The 17,393-nt window shown below is 53.8% G+C and overlaps 2 protein-coding genes across 2 annotated transcripts; both read left to right on the forward strand.

The window, feature by feature from the left end:
- Positions 1-1,150: 1,150 nt before the first annotated feature.
- LRRC23 (leucine rich repeat containing 23) lies at positions 1,151-7,034 on the forward strand. The gene is made up of 7 exons (XM_021549121.4): positions 1,151-1,298; positions 1,373-1,485; positions 2,299-2,552; positions 2,636-2,766; positions 5,474-5,610; positions 6,179-6,401; positions 6,687-7,034. The coding sequence occupies exons 1-7, from the start codon at positions 1,218-1,220 to the stop codon at positions 6,723-6,725; spliced, it is 978 nt and encodes a 325-aa protein (XP_021404796.4). The 5' UTR covers positions 1,151-1,217; the 3' UTR covers positions 6,726-7,034.
- A 197-nt stretch (positions 7,035-7,231) lies between these two features.
- Positions 7,232-16,721, forward strand: ENO2 (enolase 2). The gene is made up of 12 exons (XM_021549120.3): positions 7,232-7,372; positions 10,207-10,298; positions 11,207-11,302; positions 11,590-11,648; positions 12,650-12,719; positions 12,884-13,017; positions 13,728-13,950; positions 14,402-14,599; positions 14,728-14,929; positions 15,133-15,241; positions 15,379-15,437; positions 15,771-16,721. Exons 2-12 carry the CDS (start codon positions 10,214-10,216, stop codon positions 15,838-15,840), a joined length of 1,305 nt encoding a protein of 434 aa, XP_021404795.1. The 5' UTR covers positions 7,232-7,372; positions 10,207-10,213; the 3' UTR covers positions 15,841-16,721.
- The last annotated feature ends 672 nt before the right edge of the window (positions 16,722-17,393 follow it).

A 17,393-nucleotide genomic window follows, 5' to 3' on the forward strand; every position in this document is an offset into this window, starting at 1 on the left:
CATATGCAGATTAATGCTTTACTCTGAGGGTGGTGAGGCACTGGAACAGGTTGCCCGGAGGAGTTGTGGCTGCCCCATCCTTGGAGGTGCTCAAGGCTGGGTTGCACAGAGCCCTCAGCAACCTGGTCTAGAGGGTGGCATCCCTGCCTGTGACAGAGGGATTGAGACGAGCGGATTTTTGAGGTTACTTCCAATCCGAACCAATCTGTGGTTGTGTGGTAATGAGCAGGGAGTGAACTCAGATTCACATTCACATGTGTAGCACAGGAGAAGGGGTCAGCACTGGGGAGTCTAGCAGGACAAGGCAGGACGCAGCTTGCGGTGCAGCCCGGAGTGCAGGGGTGCTTTGCAGGAAGGGTGATGGCTGATGGTTGTGTGAGCAGCTCTGCTTGAAGCAGCTTACCTAGCACTAATGTTACCCAGGCACTGCAAAGGAGCAAAGTGCACTGAAGGGAAAGAGCCTTGGACTTTGTATGAACTGCACAACACTGCTGACCATCAGCTCTGAGCCGCATTCCTGGCTGGTAAACACCCGGTGCTGTTGGCATGGGCTGGGCACGGGCAGCCTCAACCCTTCCCAGCCCCGCAGCCTGGAGGACAGGGCTGGAGCAGTGCACCCCAAAAACCCCTTCCTCGCATCCACGTGCTCATAACCGGGAGGCTTCATGCAAAGCCCAAGACTAATTCTGCTCAACATGTTAATTAAACATTTACTAGAGGGTAAATTAAGCGTTAATTAGTCATTCACCGCCCGAGTGCCCACCACCCCGCCTGACTTCTAACGGGCCCCGTTTTGAGCTGGGCGCGCACAGAGATCCCTTCCCACAGGGGAAATCCTGCCGTTGTGTGGATAGGCGGCCAGCGGCAGATGTCGCCCAGGCGGCAGGCGGAGCGGGATCGAGCTCTCCGGGCCCGCGGTGCGGGCGGGACGCGCCCCGAGCTCTCCGGGCCCGCGGTGCGGGCGGGACGCGCCCCGAGCTCTCCGCGCCCGCGGTGCGGGCGGGACGCGCCCCGAGCTCTCCGCGCCCGCGGTGCGGGCGGGACGCGCCCCGAGCTCTCCGCGCCCGCGGTGCGGGCGGGACGCGCCCCGAGCTCTCCGGGCCCGCGGTGCGGGCGGGACGCGCCCCGAGCTCTCCGCGCCCGCGGCGCTGCGGGCGGCGGGCCCGCCCCCGTTCCCGGGGCAGCGGCCGCGCCCCGGCCAGCGCGGCCCGCCCGGCATGGAGGACGAGGAGAAGGAGGAGGAGGGGAAGAAGGAGCACGGGGAGGAGAAGGAGGAGGATGAGGAGAAGGAAGAAGAGGTGAGGAGGAGGCTTTCAGCACCGCCCGGCTGCGGCTGGGCCAGCGCTGGCCTTGTGCTCTCCTTCTCTCCCAGGAGCCGGTTCCCTGTCCCCTGACGGAGGAACACCTCAAGGAGGGCCTCTCTCTCCTCAGTAAGACCAGCAACGGGCTGGCCCACGCCTATGTGAAGTTTGAAGCCAAAGACAAGTGAGTGTGCAGTGCCTGACCCGGCAGAAGCCCTTTCCTTACTCCATGGCCATGGAGTGTTGTGCCGGACCGGCCGTGCGGGGTAGGAGCGTGTCCAGGCCCTGCTCTCCAGCCCCTGCATTCCAGTCTGGGCTTCAGCACAGCCTGTCCATCCTCAGCCCTGGGCACTGCCTCCAGACACACCTCTGGGAACACCAGTGTGTCCTAAGCCTGCCCATCGCTCTGGACTGCACTCTCCTAGGGGGGCCTGCACAGAGTGACCTCCCTTACAGGCACTTTGAGAAATACCCATTCACATCTGGCCTCCTAATTGCTAACCTTCAAGGCAGGCAGCTCTAAGTACTGTGCCACAACAGCCTTGGAACAGTTTGGAGCCTCAGCCTCCCCAGCACAGCCACCCAACTAAGGCCCCATTAAGACTTTCTTTCAGCAGCCCCATAGGGTATCTCAACCACTATTTTTTCCACTAGAAAAGTCCTTCCACTCAATCCTTTGTGTTGACACTATTGTCTAACAGACCCCTCCCCAAAACTTACCCATTTCTCTGCTCTGGTTGTGCCCTGTCCTGACAGATACAATTTAATTGGAATAAATACTCCCTCTGCCAAGAAAGCATGTCCAGTCTTACCATTCATCTTTGCTTACAGGCCTGTCCCTATCACCTGCCGTTTTCTTCCTTCTCTCAGCAGAGCTTTCTAGCAGCAGGGAAGTAGGAGAGGTGGTTGCCCTTCCTCCAGTAGTGGCAAGGAGAAATCCAAAAGATGGTAGTGGAGAAATATGAGAGATATTTTATTCACATTCACTCTCCCTCAGGGGCCTGACAGACATCAGCCTCCTCGAACGCTTCATTCACCTGCGGTATGTGGATTTGTCGAAGAACAAGCTGAAAGATTTGGCCCCACTGAGCAGCCTAACCCAGCTGCTTTGGCTGAAGGTGGATGAGAATCTGCTCACCAGTGCCAGCATGCAGGAGCTGCCCTACCTCCAAGTCATCAGCTTTGATCGCAACCGCATCATGGATTTTGAGGGCCTTACTCACCCCCTCCTAGCCAACCTCAGCCTGAAAGGTGATATGGTCTACCTGTCTTGTGGGGACACTCTCTTGGAAAGGTGGGATTAACTCCTTGTTTCTTCTTCCTCTGGCACTCAGAAAATAAAATCGAGACAGTGCAGGGCCTGAGTCACGACCAGTTGTTCAGCCTGGAGGTCCTGGAGCTTCGAGGAAACAAGATAAAGACCACAGCAGGGCTCGGCGTTTCCAAGCTCAAGAAGCTCTATCTGGTAAGGGATCAGCCATCCTGGGGAGTGGGACAGACAGAGCTGCTGCAGAGCCCAGCCCCTGCAGCCCAGATAGCACAAAGGGAGTGGCCATGAACCACAAATCACAGAGGAGTCGATGTTGGGGGCATCAGGTTCTTCCCTCACAGCCTCCTGCAGGAGGGCAGCTTTCCCTTCAGGCAGTGTTGGGCAAGCTTGTATTCCGTGTGCCCTGGGACCACTGGAGATCACTGGGCAAGCAACAGCTTTGTTCTTTGGGTGGCAAAGGGAAGAAATGCCTCTTTCTCCTCTCTGAGGCCCTAATCAAATACTGGTTTAAAGCCAGCACAATTATGTGATTCACACCTACACCCGCCAAAAAATAAATAGATTCAATATTGCAGTGAAACTAAGACAGGAGAAGCAGATTCTTAATATCATAAACAATTACTTCAAGGAAGCATTTACTCCTAGAGATGCAAGTGAAGAAAGTATGTATGGCTTAGCCCCATGGATCACACTGTGCTACAGCTTGCAAAGACTAAACAGATGTCTTGAGTCACTACCTCTTGAAAAGCAATTAAAGATGATAAAGGCTTTGAAAAACTATGTGGTTTCTTTTCATCAAGATTCCCTGGCAGAAAACACTGAAGAGATTGCTTGCTGAGATCGTCTGCAATTTTCTGAAGGGAAATTGGGATTTTATGACTGGAGGTGCTCCAAGAATGGATGAAGTGGATAAGTCACTAGATACAATACAGAATTTCAAAGCTTACCCAGTCACCTTAGTGAGTTATTGCAGGGAAGCAAACAGACCATCTCTGCTGAGGGAAGGTTCCTGGCATGACTGAGGGGTTTCTGAGCTGCCATGTGAAACAGGAAAATTGCAAGGGGTGATTGTTAAAACTAGAACAACTGACTCACAAGAATATTTGGGGCTTGAATTTATCTCCCATGTCTACCTGCTCATTAAATTATTTTGCAGGGAAATCTCCCCCAGTAATGCTTTGGTTTCTGTATAAAGACTGGTGTTATTTCAGCCTTGGATAAATGCAGCTGATGCCTCAAGGACAGGGTTCAAGACAAAGGGTTCAATTTAAGGAACTAAACCACATTTGGTTAATGTATGACATAGCCACAGATTAAATTTCATATGTAAAAAGTGGTATGTGCTAGGAAGACTACAAGCTGGGTGTATGCCATATGGCATTTGCATCATTTTTGAAGGTTATAGTAGGGCTGTGTTAGTTCCTGCCCATGGGGCAGCCGTGGTGGCAAAGGCTAACCTGAAAAAGGTGAAGTGTGCAGGAAGGGGAGAGGAGATCATGGGCAATGTATGGTAACTTTCCATAAGAAACAGTGGTATCACATCTGGGTGAAGAACTGGTATCCAAGGGAAGGTGATGGTGCATCAGACAGAATGTTGTTTGATTTAGGGGAGAAAAATGGAACAACTCTGAAAAATATTCATTCTGCATTGTCCTGCTAGTGCTTGCAAGCCTAGAGCTGGTAAAACAATTCACACTGAAGTGATAAAGAAAGTGAGAGTGTTGAGATGTTACTATTCCTTTTGTAAACCAGTGATCAGTGAGCTCCCCACTCACACCAGCTCACCATTTTCTCTGAGGTACAGTGTCCTAATCCTTCCTGATTGATAAATCTGCTCACGTGGCCTTCACTAAATATCTAACTTTCTTCTTTTTGTCCTGGTGTTACTCCTTTTACTTGGCCTACTTGGTCCAGATTCTTCTTTGTCCAGTTTCTGTTAAAATCCTCCTTTCCTACAAAATGTCCATATCCTAAATGACTCAACCCTAAAATGTTCTTCTATCCCACCAGTTCAGCCTGTGGCCCTTTTTCAGTCTCAGGTATTATTGCCCAGGTCATTGCTTGGGTACCTATGAGGAAGAGAGAGCGCAACAGCACCTCTCACACCATTTTCCATTCAGGTTTCAGCATCCTTAGCGACTGCAGCCCCGAGCCACCTCGGCAAGTAAAGCCCTGCTCAGCTCCAGGCTGGAGAACGTGGCGGGGAAATGATAATTACCAGGGATGCTCCAAACTTGACCGCACAAGGCGGTGAGCAGCCTGACAGAGCAGAGCGTAGGTGCGGGCACTGCGGGGAGCCTCCGCTTGGGCAGGAGACCTCTAGTGGTCTTTTCCAGCCGAAATCCTGCTGTGAAACTATCACCTATTTCCCTGCTTCGTTAATCCACATCCCAGTGAAGTGAATGGAATTCAGTGGTGGGGAATTTTAAACTTCCTGAAGTAAGACACAGCCCAGAGGAGTTGAAGGGACTTCTTGGTTGTAGATTTTCCCCATGTAAGGTGCCTGGACTACATGGACTGTGTGACTGAGAGGAACTGGTTACTCATCCTTTAAACACATTAATTTTAGGCTGAGGTGTGCTTTCCCCTCCATGCTGTTGCTGTTGCCATGGAAAGGGATGCTGTGATGGCAGTGGAGTATTCACGTGGGGTGGTTTTGTCTCAGACACCAAGTGATGCTCCAGGAAACACTATTTCAGCAAACTTTTGGTCCTTGAACCTGAATCTTGAGAACTGACTTGGCCAAGACCCTGAGCTATCTGATCAAGCTTCAGACAAGGCTGTGTTATGAGTGGTAGGGAGTCTAAAGGATAGAAAGAGATTTAAAGGCTGGAAATAACTGCTGTTCCCTCTCCTTTGTGTCCCCATTTTCCTTCTCTCTTCCTGCTTCCCTGGTGCTCAGGCCAAGAACACCATTTGCAGCCTTGAAGGCCTTGAGGAGTTTGAGCAGCTGGAGACTCTGCACCTGCGTGACAATAAGCTTGAGGCCCTGGATGGATTTTCTAATAGCATGAAGTGCCTACAGTACCTCAATCTACGGTATGTCCTCCCTGCTTTGTGCTGGGACCAGAGATCCCTTCATAAGTCTGCACTCCCATTTAGATCTTTAGGATTTTCTGGGGATTTTTTTTTGGAATGGAAGACCTGGTAGGGATGGTTTGATATTTACCATCCTTAACTGGTGTTCAGCAGCTGTCTAGGCTGTAACAGCCAGGGCCTTTCCTGGGCTTCTTAGAAAATGTCAGCCTCTCCAGTCATTCTCATAGCCCACCTCAGGCTTTTCATTCCTTGCCATTGGTCAGTTGGGTCCCTGAAAGCGTGTTCTCTGTGTTCTGCCTGCAAATGCCCTTTAGTTCTCGGTGTTTGCCATGTGGGGCCATGGTGCTGTCACACAGCTCAATGGACAGAGGAATCCAGAGGAGATATCCTTTTTGTGCCTCAGTCTGGGGAGCTGCAGACAGATCTGGATCTTAGGTGACAGATCTGTGGTCTAAGGCCTCATGTTGCTAAGTTTTGCTTTTTCTGTCTTGTCTGCTTATTGTTCCAAAGGGATTTCACTACTTTCACGGGTCTCCCTCCCCTGCTGTCTGTGCTTCCTTTTCTTCAGGAGCAATGGGATCAAAAGCTTTCAGGAGGTGGAAAAGCTGCAGGTGCTCCCCATGCTGCAGGCACTGGTGCTGATGGACAATCCATGTGCTGAAGAACCCACTTACCGCCTGGAGGTCCTGTCCCGGCTGCCACAGCTGCAGCGCCTCGACAAGGAATCGATCGAGGAAGAGGAGAGGGAAGAGGCTGAAAAAATCTGTCAGGCAAGGAAGGAAAAAGAAAAGGTGAGAACAATGGAGTGTGGGGATTAGAAGGAGGTAAAGAGAAAGAAAAAGGACCAAGCATCCTGATAAAGGCTCTCCTCCACTAAATTACATGAGGAGAAGAGTAAGGGATGTCAATCTCAAGAGCACAAGAGCCTGAAAAAGAGGCCAGGCTTTGCAGCCTGGTTGTGGTGGCCAGCCTGCAATCCTGCTGCCATTCCTGACCCCTGCTAGCAGAAGAGGGCAGTGAAAGGGGAAGAGACATTAGGCATGGAGTCATTAACTTCTCCCTCTTCTCTTCTTCAGGAAATTGAAGAATCTCTTGAGGATACAGTGGCTGAGTGACCTGTTTTTAACACCTGTTTCCAGAGGCTGTCAAGATGTAGTGATGTCTTTCCCCATTTGTGAGGCTTAGAAAGTGAGAGCTGTAGGTACCAGCTTCACCTCATTTTACCTCTGGAGAAAAGAGGAGTGCTACTCACCCTGGTCCTGGAAGCTGCCTTGAGGCACTGCAGTGTTTTTGCAGTCACTGCACTATGTTCTGTTCTCAGTAGGCCTGAGAGGGGAAAGGGGAGAGTTACAGGTTCTGTGGTTCGATTTGATTCCCAAAAACCCTGCAAGATTTTCTGATTTGAATAAAAATAATTAATGAGCCTGGAGTGACTGGGATTGTTTATCCTGCACACCCACTCCTATTGCCTGGCTCTCTCACCCTCATCTGTCTACGTCTCTCCCTAGCTGCCTGCCTCTCTCTGTCTCTCCATCCCCTACGTGCTGTTTGCAAAGCTTTGCTAAATCCTGACTCATCGCAGCTCTGGGTCACATGCTGCTGTCCCGGCCCTATCAGGGGCGTCTCCATCCTGCTGCTGCCGCCACCGTTGGCTTAGAGGACACATCATCTCCCCTTGAGGTCCTGCATCCCTCCTCAGCTTCGTCCTCTCTCCTTTCTACCACCACTTTCTCAATCTCTCGTCCACCCCTGCCCTAGGAAGGTAAGTGTCTCTCCACGGCCAGCACACCCCTCACTGCGTGCATGTTTCTGCTGCCCACCTTGTGCCCTCCAAACCCCACACGCACTTTGGGGTCCCTGCGGAGAAGGACCGCGGTGAGCGGCATTAACCACTCAGCTCCCCTCACTTCCTCCCCCTGCTCCTCCCACCTCGGTCTCCTCACCCCCATCCTTCTGACTTTTCTTTCCTATTTTAATTTCAGGTACTCCCTCCTTCCCAAGCCCCCCCTCCTTTCCCCTCGCGGCAATCATAATTTCAGACGTGAACCCAGGGAATTGCAGGAGGGGGGACAACCAACGAGCATAGGTGGTGTTCCAAGGGCACTGTCGGGAGGTGCTGCGGGATGGAGCTTTCCCGGGGGAGGGGGTGGTAGTGGGGAGAAGGCACCGCTGGGGAAAGGATCCAGCCTCAGAGCGGACCAGCCCCCCCAGCCTCCCGAGGTGTTGCCATAAACAACACCTCCCTGGGGGAGAGGGAGGGAGAAGAGGGGATGTTTTCCTGTTTGCACAGCCCCACACCACGGGGAGGGGGAGAGCAGGGAGAGGAGGTGACAGGCAAGCAGTAGCTGCATCAGTCACGACACTGCAGCAGTGCGGGCTTCCCGGGAGCAGTGCCCAGCCCGGGGGAATCGCAGCAGCACAGGGGACTGGTGGCCGTGCCTTGGGGGAAAGGTCTTCACCGTGCTGGCCTGGCAGGGACAGGGAACTGCTGCCAGCGCCAGCTCCACAGGAAGGCATTGCAGCAGCACCAGCCTCCTGGCGTACGCTGCCCAGCCCCTGTTCACGGCGGCTGCACAGCCTCCTCTCTCTTCCTGGACGTGGTCTGTGGCTTCCCAGCCGTGGCTCCATCCCAATCCCTTATCCCAGCTTATCCGCCTCTGACCTCCTTTCAGGACAGTGCAGCTGATACCAGGGATTTCAGGGTGGTTCTGCTCAAAAGAGAGAAAATGCAGGGGACACGGGGCAGCAACACAAGTGGAGAAAAGGCTTTAAATGTCTGTGAGGGAGAGAAGATAATGTAAGTGATGGGGTGGGGCAGGCAAGGCTGGATTTGAGCTTGTCATTTGGCTTCCTCGGATCTGTCTCCAAGAGGGCAGGTGGATGTGACCACAGGGATGTGACCAGGGACAACGTGACCAGATAAGCAGTGAGCCACAGCATCTGGCATGGGTGTGCTGTCAAAGATGACTTTAAGCGGGGTCCTGTCCCTTTGTACCCCATGGAGGCTCCTGAGGCACGGCCAGGACACTGTTGCAAAGGAAGCTCACGGCTGGCTGTGCTGGCACGACTCTGGAGGAAGTTCCTGTGGCATGTGCCAGATGGCGTGAGGAGCAGTGCCAAAGTGGCTGATGGGGGATCCCAGCCCAGATGGACATGGTGGAGGGCCCTGTGCAGGCTCCAGAGAACCCTGGAGTCACTGACCACAACTCCCCACATGAGAAGCTCTGGCTGAAACTTCAACAGAGTGTCAGCAGGATTTCCTCATGCCCTTGTGATTTCCACCCACTGGGGCATTGGGTGCTGGCTCTGGCTTCCCCACCCTGCTTCTCAGCTCCCCTCGGTGCTGTGATGTGCTGCTTCAAGCTCATTCTCCCCTGCCCGGTGCTGAGGCCCTGTGCTGGCTGTACCCCTGCTCACACACACCATGGGGAGGTCCTAGCTGGGGCTCCATGGCTACTCTGGCCTCTGCCAGCCCTGCTCACAGCTGAGGGAATCATCTGTGGGAGCCAGGAGAGGAAAACTTGGGAGCACGGAGGGACACACGCCTCATTGCAGCCCCCCAGCATAGCGCATCCCCACAGCCAGGGGGAAGAGAAGGTGGCATGAGGAGCTGATTTGGAACCCTGGAGAGCAAACTGCAGCAAAGAGAAGCTCTTTCAAACAGCCATCATTACCCACCAGCATGTTTTCTACTTCAGGTTTAACCAGGTGCCCCAAAATGCCAGGCTTCCTCATCTCCCCCACCCAACAGAGATCCAGCCCAGTCTCACCTGCTCCCCTGCCTCAGGAGCGGAGCGAAGGGTTGGCAGCTGGGCCAGGTGCCCCCTCTGTTCAGAGCCCTCTTTGCCACCTCTGAGGTGCTGTGGCCTTCAACAAGATGGCTCCAGGCTGCCAGGCTCCACGCTCCCGCTGCCTTGGCGCAGCCTGACCCTGCAGCCCGGGGGGACACAGGGACGCTGAGCAGGAGCTCAGCAGAGAGGACATGGTTGGTGTCTGGACAGCCAGGCTAGGGTCTGGGACAGCCAGGATGGGATGGCTCCCCTGCCGTGGGCTGGAGAGGGGCTGGGGGTCCGCCCTGGCTGGCTGCCCCTGCCCTGCCTGTCACACTTCCCTGGCTCCTCATTCCCTGCACAGGGACACAGCAGCCATTGTTGTCTGTCCTGGCTCTCGGCAAGGGGACAGGAGATGCCAGGAGCTGCTGCCCCGTCCTTGACACCAGAGCCAGGGGCACCTCCCCGCTGCACCAGCTGATCCCTCCCTCTCTGCTGCCTGTGGCACCCTCCCCATCCCTGCCATCCAGGCTTGTGTCGGGCGCTGTGCTGTGACGCAGGGAGAGGCAGACTGCTCCTAGTTTGTCAGATGCAGCAGAGGGACAGGGTAAATTCAACAGCTAGCCAGTTCCTGGAAAAATGTTCATAGATTCCTGTAGTCTGGGTGAATTTCTAAATTTCCTGGAGCAAATAGTTTTAGCCCAAATTTCTAAGGTCACTTTTCCTTAAATTCTCTTTTCTCTGTCAGTCTAGACATAGGAGGGGTGAGCACCACATCCTGGGTGCCTCTCAGAGATGAGCATATCCTGTTCTCTCCTCTTGACAGACTCACCATGGCAGTCGAGAGGATCCATGCCCGTGAGATCCTGGACTCCCGTGGGAACCCCACCGTTGAGGTGGACCTCTACACACACAAAGGTATGTGGATGAGGATAGGAGACAGAAGGCAAGCCCTGCCCACCCCGGCAGAGCTGGTGCTGTGCAGCAGCCTGGAATGCCAAGAGCATGGAGGGTCCACATGGGAGAACCCCCAGCAGACAACAAGTCAGGGGAAGAGGCAGAAACCAAAACTCTGCTCGTGGCTCTGCTCGTGCCTGTGCTCAGCAATCTGCACACATGCTGGGCAAATCACGACAAGACAGCTGGCTGTCCTGTGTGTGACACAAGCCATGTTCCTGCCCGTAGCAGGGACAGAAGGTCTTTTTATCATAAATGTCTGCACCTTCTCATCATACCCCTGCTGCAGCTATGCTTTTAGTCCTGGGGCATAGTAGATATTTGGTAGCACATCTATGGCCACGCTCATGGCAGGGGTAAAGCTTTGTTCCTGAGATCAGTCAATCAGCTGCGTCCATGCATGGATCTCAACTGGAAGAGCTGCATTTGCACTGGGCCCAAAACTGCTTGGGCCGAGGGGTGAGGAGCAGTGAGAGGCCAGAGCAGGCATGCAGCCATTGTCTTCCTTCTTCAGTGAGGCAGAAACCTCAGTCTGAGGGGGAGGAACCTGAGGGTGGCTGTGAGTCAGGCTGCTTCTGGAACTAGGAGGAGGGCTGAGGAACTTCCACCCATCACACACAGTTCTGGGATCAGAGTGAATCTCTGGGTGCCTGACATCCAAGTTCCTCAGCCTGGAAGCCCTGGGTGCATTTATTTCTGCCAGTGAGGTGCTCCACCTCTAGGGAGCATGAGCAGCCAGCCAGTGGGCTATCCATTTGGAAAAGCAGTTGTTGCATCCTTTCCTATGAAAGCAGAGCAGAAGCAGGTGCATGGGGGTTTTTCCTCTTCACCCTCTGCTTATCTCACAACCCTGTTTTGCTGTTTCCCAGGCATGTTTCGAGCAGCCGTCCCTAGTGGAGCGTCCACTGGTATCTATGAAGCGCTGGAGCTGCGAGACAACGACAAGTCACGTTTCCTTGGAAAAGGTGGGGAGATGCCTGCTCCACAGCTCATCCTCGGGGCTGCTTGTGTGTGGGGCTCTGCTGGAGGGTATTGCCTACTCACTGGTGTGACACAGATGTCTCCCACCGCCCTCAGGGAGACCACAGAGGCACAGACATAGCATAACGTGAAAGATCAGGCCTCGATCTTCCCTTGCTGTCTCCCTCTCTCAGTCTCTCTATTGGTCCTCTCCCTCCCTCTTTCCACTCTTTTCTCTGCCTCACTCTCTCTCTCTCTCTCTCTTTCTTTCTCTGCCTCTTCCTTTCTTTAGGGGTCCTGCAGGCCGTGGATCATATCAACAGCACTGTCGCCCCAGCTCTCGTGGGCTCTGTAAGGATTTCTCTTTGTTCTCCCTTGTCCAACGCTTACTCTGGTCGGTCTCTGTCCCCTGATCTCTGTCTCTGCCTCTCTTCATCTCACTGGGTTAACAGACATAGCAATGCTCTCTGTGAACCTGGGCACACCCCTCCTGCGCCCCATGCCTGTATGTGTCCACAGCAATCTTTTCTCTGGGAGGAAAGGATTTAACTCTTCCTGGTCCACCGCAGCACCTCTGCAGCCTAACTAGTCCCCTCGGTGCTCCCTGTAGAGCTCACCTCCTCTTTCAGCTGTGCTCCCCCTCAAGCACTGAATCACATATCCACATGTCTGTGGCCCCCTCCTGGTGTGATGAGCAATGGCTGTACCGTGCAGGGTCTGGCACAGCCTTGCAGAGCAGTGGTGTCACATCTGCAGCCTGTTTACACCTGAAGACCTGGAGCCTGCTTTGAGGAGAGCTGAGCCAAAGCCACATATTTCATGCCATGTAGCCCATGGCTGGCTCTGGTTGAGAGCCCAGTTCTCTCTGCCCCTGAAAAATACGCAGCACGGTGGAGGGCTGCCTGTGTTCAGTCAAATCTTCCTCTCCACCTCACTCCTGGCGATGGCTCCATCCAGTCTACATTTGCTTGCTTGAGGCTGAGCATATTCTGTTGTTCTGCCTAGCTTCTGTGTGACCACAGCACCACAAAGCTCCCTGGAAGCTGCCAAAAGGATGGGTGAACCCTCAAGGGCGTCCTGTGTCCCCAGCAATGTGTGCCCTTGCCTGGGCTGCAGCCGACCCCCTCTCCACCATGGGTACATCTACACTGCACTGCAGCAACACCATCGGGGTTACCTAACCTGACTAAATACCACAGCACCAGTTTCCAGAGCTTTGTGTGTATATGTTCCCCCACAAGCTGAAAAGGTCCTTTTACCCCCAGCTTCTCCATCAATGCCTCCTCTCCCGCACACCAGAGCCAGCAGCTCTTCTAATCATCCCCTTCTCAGGAGCTGTTTCTTTCTTGCAGGGCCTCTCTGTTGTGGATCAAGAGAAGATAGACAATCTGATGCTTGAGATGGATGGCACAGAGAACAAATGTAATTCATCCATCTTTTTGGCTGGGAAATTATGAGCATGGGAGGCTGCAGGGCTGGAGTGAGGGCACTGTCCAAGCTGTGTTGAGCCCAGGGCTGGGCAGGCAAGGGCACCCACTGGGCAGGATGTTGCCACCTGAAAAGTCAATCTCCTCCTTTGCCCACAGCCAAGTTTGGGGCCAATGCTATCCTGGGAGTTTCGCTGGCCGTGTGCAAGGCGGGAGCTGCAGAGAAGGATGTGCCCCTGTACCGGCACATCGCTGACCTGGCCGGCAACTCTGACCTCATCCTTCCTGTGCCAGTAAGACTCCTCAGCCCTTGACATCCACCTTCAGAAACTCCAAAAGAGCGTTGTTTCCAAAAGAAACTTCAAAGGTGTTGGGAGGTAGATAAGGAAGGGATATGGGATTGAAACATCAGCTGAGTGCACTGCAGTTGTCAGGGAAGCAAACCAAGGCCCGAGATTAGTCAAGTTTCAATTGGAAAAAAGGAGCCTGAGGAGGATACAGGAGAGGTTGTGGTGGGGGGCTGACAGAAGATCTCATTCTTAGCACAAGAACCCAGGGGCATCATGTGAACCCTCTGGGGCAGAATTCAAAAGAAGGGCATATGGGTCTTCACACCAGGGGGAAGCTGCCTTGAGAAACTCTTTCACAAAGGGAGTTGTGGATGCTAAAATTTTCTCAGGGTCAAGAAAAAAGGTCCTGGACGAGAGACTGACAGTATTGTTGATAAACATGTACAGATAAACAGAGCACAGATAAACACACATAACTCAGAAGACCTCTGAGAGAGAACAGGTGGGAAAATCCTCCCCAGCCATGTGGTTTGAGCCATGAGTGGAGGGAAGACTCCAGGCTTATGTGTCTTTGGTCTGATGGCTGAAGCTGATGTGCTTATGTTACCCTGTGGGATGTGGCATGAACAGACATGGTGACACATCTGAGAGCCACCTCCCAGGGGTGCCAAGACCAGTTCCTTCAGCTCTGACTCTCTTATGGACTCTTCTAGGCTTTCAACGTGATCAATGGAGGTTCCCACGCAGGCAACAAACTGGCCATGCAGGAGTTCATGATCCTGCCTGTGGGAGCCGAAAGCTTCCGCGACGCCATGCGCATCGGGGCTGAGGTCTATCACAACCTCAAGAGCGTCATCAAGGAGAAGTACGGCAAAGATGCTACCAATGTGGGTGATGAGGGAGGCTTTGCTCCCAACATCCTGGAAAATAGCGAAGGTGAGAGCCCTACAGAGATGGGGTACCCCTGCCTGCAATGCTATGGGTTCCTATGCCAGCTCACAGCATTCCGTGGACTGATTCAAAAGATGATGCCTCAGTGTCATTGACCTCTTGTGTTAGGGAATGTTTCTAAGCTCCTTCTCCTTGGGGTGGCCTTGATCTGTCACAGCCTCTCCATACAAACCCTTTATGCATGTGCACACTTTTACAAGGCCTTCCACAAACTTGTCTTTGAGCTGTGGAATTTCATTTTAATTCCTCCTTGTCCATTTTGGACACAGCCCCTACAGGTCCTTGGCATGTTTCTGTTGTGTTCTGGGCTCCCTTCTACTTCTCCATCACACCACCAGACTGTCAGTGGCTCTAGGGACCTGCCCAAGGGAGGCTCCCACCAAAAGGCAGAGCTCTCTGCATGGGCTGACTCTCCTGACTGCGATTCTCCCCTCAGCTCTGGAGCTGCTCAAGGAAGCTATTGACAAGGCAGGCTACACAGACAAGATCGTCATCGGTATGGATGTGGCAGCCTCCGAGTTCTACCGCGACGGCAAATACGACCTGGACTTCAAGTCCCCAGATGACCCAAGCCGCTACATTTCTGGAGATGAGCTGGGCGACCTCTACCAAAGCTTTGTACGTGATTACCCAGGTGAGCTGCTGTGTGGGGCAGTAGGGAATCAGCACTGGTGCTGCACACTGACCAGGCACAAACCCTCCGTGTTTCAGGGGTGGGAAGGGAGGCAGCTTTGACTTGTGCCTCTTTGATTGTCCTTTCAGTGGTCTCCATTGAGGATCCCTTTGACCAAGATGACTGGGAGGCCTGGTCTAAGTTCACTGCCAATGTGGGGATTCAGATAGTGGGAGATGACCTGACAGTGACAAACCCCAAGCGCATTGAGCGAGCTGTTGAAGAGAAAGCCTGCAATTGCCTCCTGCTCAAAGTCAACCAGATTGGATCTGTCACAGAGGCCATCCAAGCGTGAGTCCAGCCCACTGCCCTTGTTGTCCTGTGAATGGGTTGGGGATGAACCACAGCCAGGTGTCACGCTATGCAGTCAGTGAACAGATTTGTGTCTCTACCAAAGTGTAGGATGCTGAGAGTGGGAGCACAGTGTGCCTGAATCTTACCCTCAGGTGGTAACTGTAGTAGGAGCTCCTGACTGCATTTCTCACTCCTTGCAGCTGCAAGTTGGCTCAGGAGAATGGATGGGGTGTGATGGTGAGCCATCGGTCTGGGGAGACTGAGGACACCTTCATTGCTGATCTGGTTGTAGGACTGTGCACTGGGCAGGTAGGTGAAACCCAGGCTGTGCACAGGCCTGGAGGAAAGCAAAGGGGTGTCAAAACAGAATCCCCTGCCCTGCCATGAGAAACTGGTACCAGTCATAACAGTGTCTTACAGTGTTTGCTTTGTGGGATGCTTTACAGATAAAGACGGGTGCTCCCTGCAGGTCTGAACGCCTGGCTAAATACAACCAGCTCATGAGGTAAGGGCACCAGGGATGGGAATGCAGAAGAGAGAACAGGGGAGTGACCAACTGGGTGGGAGAAGCTGAAAGCCCGAGGGGAGATGGGGCTTGTGGGTGAAATGTTACAAAGACAAGGCACAGAGATGACAGTAGGATCCCGGGAAGGCCTCTGGGAGACTCCTTTCCTCCTCCTTGGCATGAGGGTGCATCCCTGCAGTCACAGCAGCGGGAAGGAGCTGAGCTCCTCATACACACGTCAGCTTCCTGCTAGTGAGCTGCCTCTCCAGCACCCTGGTGCCTTCAATGCTCCCTCACTACAAGGGCCTGATGTGTGCTGTCTCTCTCCTGCAGGATTGAGGAAGAGCTTGGCGATGAAGCACGCTTTGCCGGACACAACTTTCGCAACCCAAGTGTTCTTTGAACGTTGTCCCCAGGGCACAGCCACCCTGCTGCTCTTTCCCACCTCACAGACTCTGAACCCCCCTTTCCCTCCACTGCTCCCTTTTTTGCTCTTTCTCCCCACTCTGTCACCTGGTTTCCTCTCACCTTGAAACCCCTCGAGTTCAGGTGTCCCTGGCTAGTTGTACCCAGGTGAAGGATGAGAGAGCGGCCTACACCCTGTCCCTTGCTGTGGGGTCATAAGCATTCCTGGATCTAGGCATTGTGTGTCTCTGTTGTTTGTGCAGAGCACGCCTGGGCTGCTCTGCTCACGGGCCAGACCACGGGAGCGGCTGCCCGGCGTGTTCCCTCGTACGCCGAAGCATGTGCGGTGACCATCCGTGTGCTCGGACACCGCCGCGCCCGCGGCCGCGTCCAGCCGAGCGTTGCGGCGGCTCGCTCTCGTTGTGCATGTGTGTAGGTGTGTGTACGTGTCCTGCCTCCGGCGTCCCCGTGCCCCGGGCGTGTGTCTGCACCGAGCCCCGGTGGGAGCCGCGCGTCCCTCGCCTCCACGCCGGCGGTCTCGTGTTGGGCTGTGCTGTGTTGGGCTGTGCTTGCCGGCAGCTTGGTGTTGAAGTGCACTGCTGTCCCACACTGGGTGTGCGTGTGTGTGCGTGTGCGTGCTGTCAGTCTCTGGCTCAGCACATAGTACTGTGGGGCAATATATTAAAGCACATCCCTAAACGAACCCATGCTCTCATTTGCTTCTTGTGACCTTTTTCTCTCTGTTCCCTTCCCTCTTGCACTCCTTCACCCTCCCCTCCGCCCATGATGTCTGCTTCACCTTGTGGACAGCCCATGCTCAGCTGAGCAACAGACAAACTACAGATCCCTAAACTCTATTAAAATGTATTTCACACCTGAGTTGCCTGACTTGGCCTGATGTTTATCTCTAGTTGCCACTGTTGGTGAAGTGGGGATATTTTGCAAAAATAAAAAAAAAGCAGAGGGGACTGGCAAGGGGAAGAAAAGGCCCAGCTACCCTCATCTGCTTTCACATCTTTGTCCCACAGCCAGACTCTTCAATTGGCCACCATCCAGGAAGCACCAAAGGGAAGGCATGTGTGATGACTTGCCCCTGTCACCTTCACCAAACCGTGTTCCATGAAGATCTGCTGTGCAGGGACTTCAGCTGTGCCTCCCACTGATGTGAAGGCCTCAGGGTGGGCCCCCAGCCGTCTGTCTGCTGGACTCAGATGGTAGACAGAAATGGCAAGTCTTTGAGAGAGAAAACGCTGGTTGTCCTCCCCCACAAGGGGTTTGTAGGGCAGTGACTGGAGGTGTAGGTGGGATGGGTAGTCTCTCTCCACTCCATCTTTTTTTCACAGGGGCAAGTCAGCAGTACTTGGGGAAAGCTGCCTGTGCTCCAGCCAGTGCCCCAGCAGGCTGGATGCCAGCAAATCCCAGCGCTTGCTCAACAAACAGCTTTGTTCTGGACTGACTCAAAGGAAGGTGGCGGAGTTGGGGGTGCTACTGTGAGAAATGCAACTGGAGAATAAACGATAAAACCACCTTGCCCACCATCATATTCACGTC

This window comes from Lonchura striata, chromosome 1 (genome assembly GCF_050655825.1).
Source record: "Lonchura striata isolate lonStrDom1 chromosome 1, ASM5065582v1, whole genome shotgun sequence".
In the NCBI taxonomy this organism is placed as follows: domain Eukaryota; kingdom Metazoa; phylum Chordata; class Aves; order Passeriformes; family Estrildidae; genus Lonchura; species Lonchura striata.

Excerpts from the sequence above, each read along its gene's own strand:
- LRRC23 (XM_021549121.4), top strand. The coding sequence starts at position 1,218 with ATGGAGGACGAGGAGAAGGAGGAGGAGGGGAAGAAGGAGCACGGGGAG. Across the intron at positions 1,299-1,372 it reads ATGAGGAGAAGGAAGAAGAG|GAGCCGGTTCCCTGTCCCCT; the intron begins GTGAGGAGGAGG and ends CTTCTCTCCCAG. Across the intron at positions 5,611-6,178 it reads CTACAGTACCTCAATCTACG|GAGCAATGGGATCAAAAGCT; the intron begins GTATGTCCTCCC and ends CCTTTTCTTCAG.
- ENO2 (XM_021549120.3), top strand. The coding sequence starts at position 10,214 with ATGGCAGTCGAGAGGATCCATGCCCGTGAGATCCTGGACTCCCGTGGG. Across the intron at positions 13,018-13,727 it reads ACCTCATCCTTCCTGTGCCA|GCTTTCAACGTGATCAATGG; the intron begins GTAAGACTCCTC and ends GGACTCTTCTAG. Across the intron at positions 14,930-15,132 it reads GTCACAGAGGCCATCCAAGC|CTGCAAGTTGGCTCAGGAGA; the intron begins GTGAGTCCAGCC and ends CACTCCTTGCAG.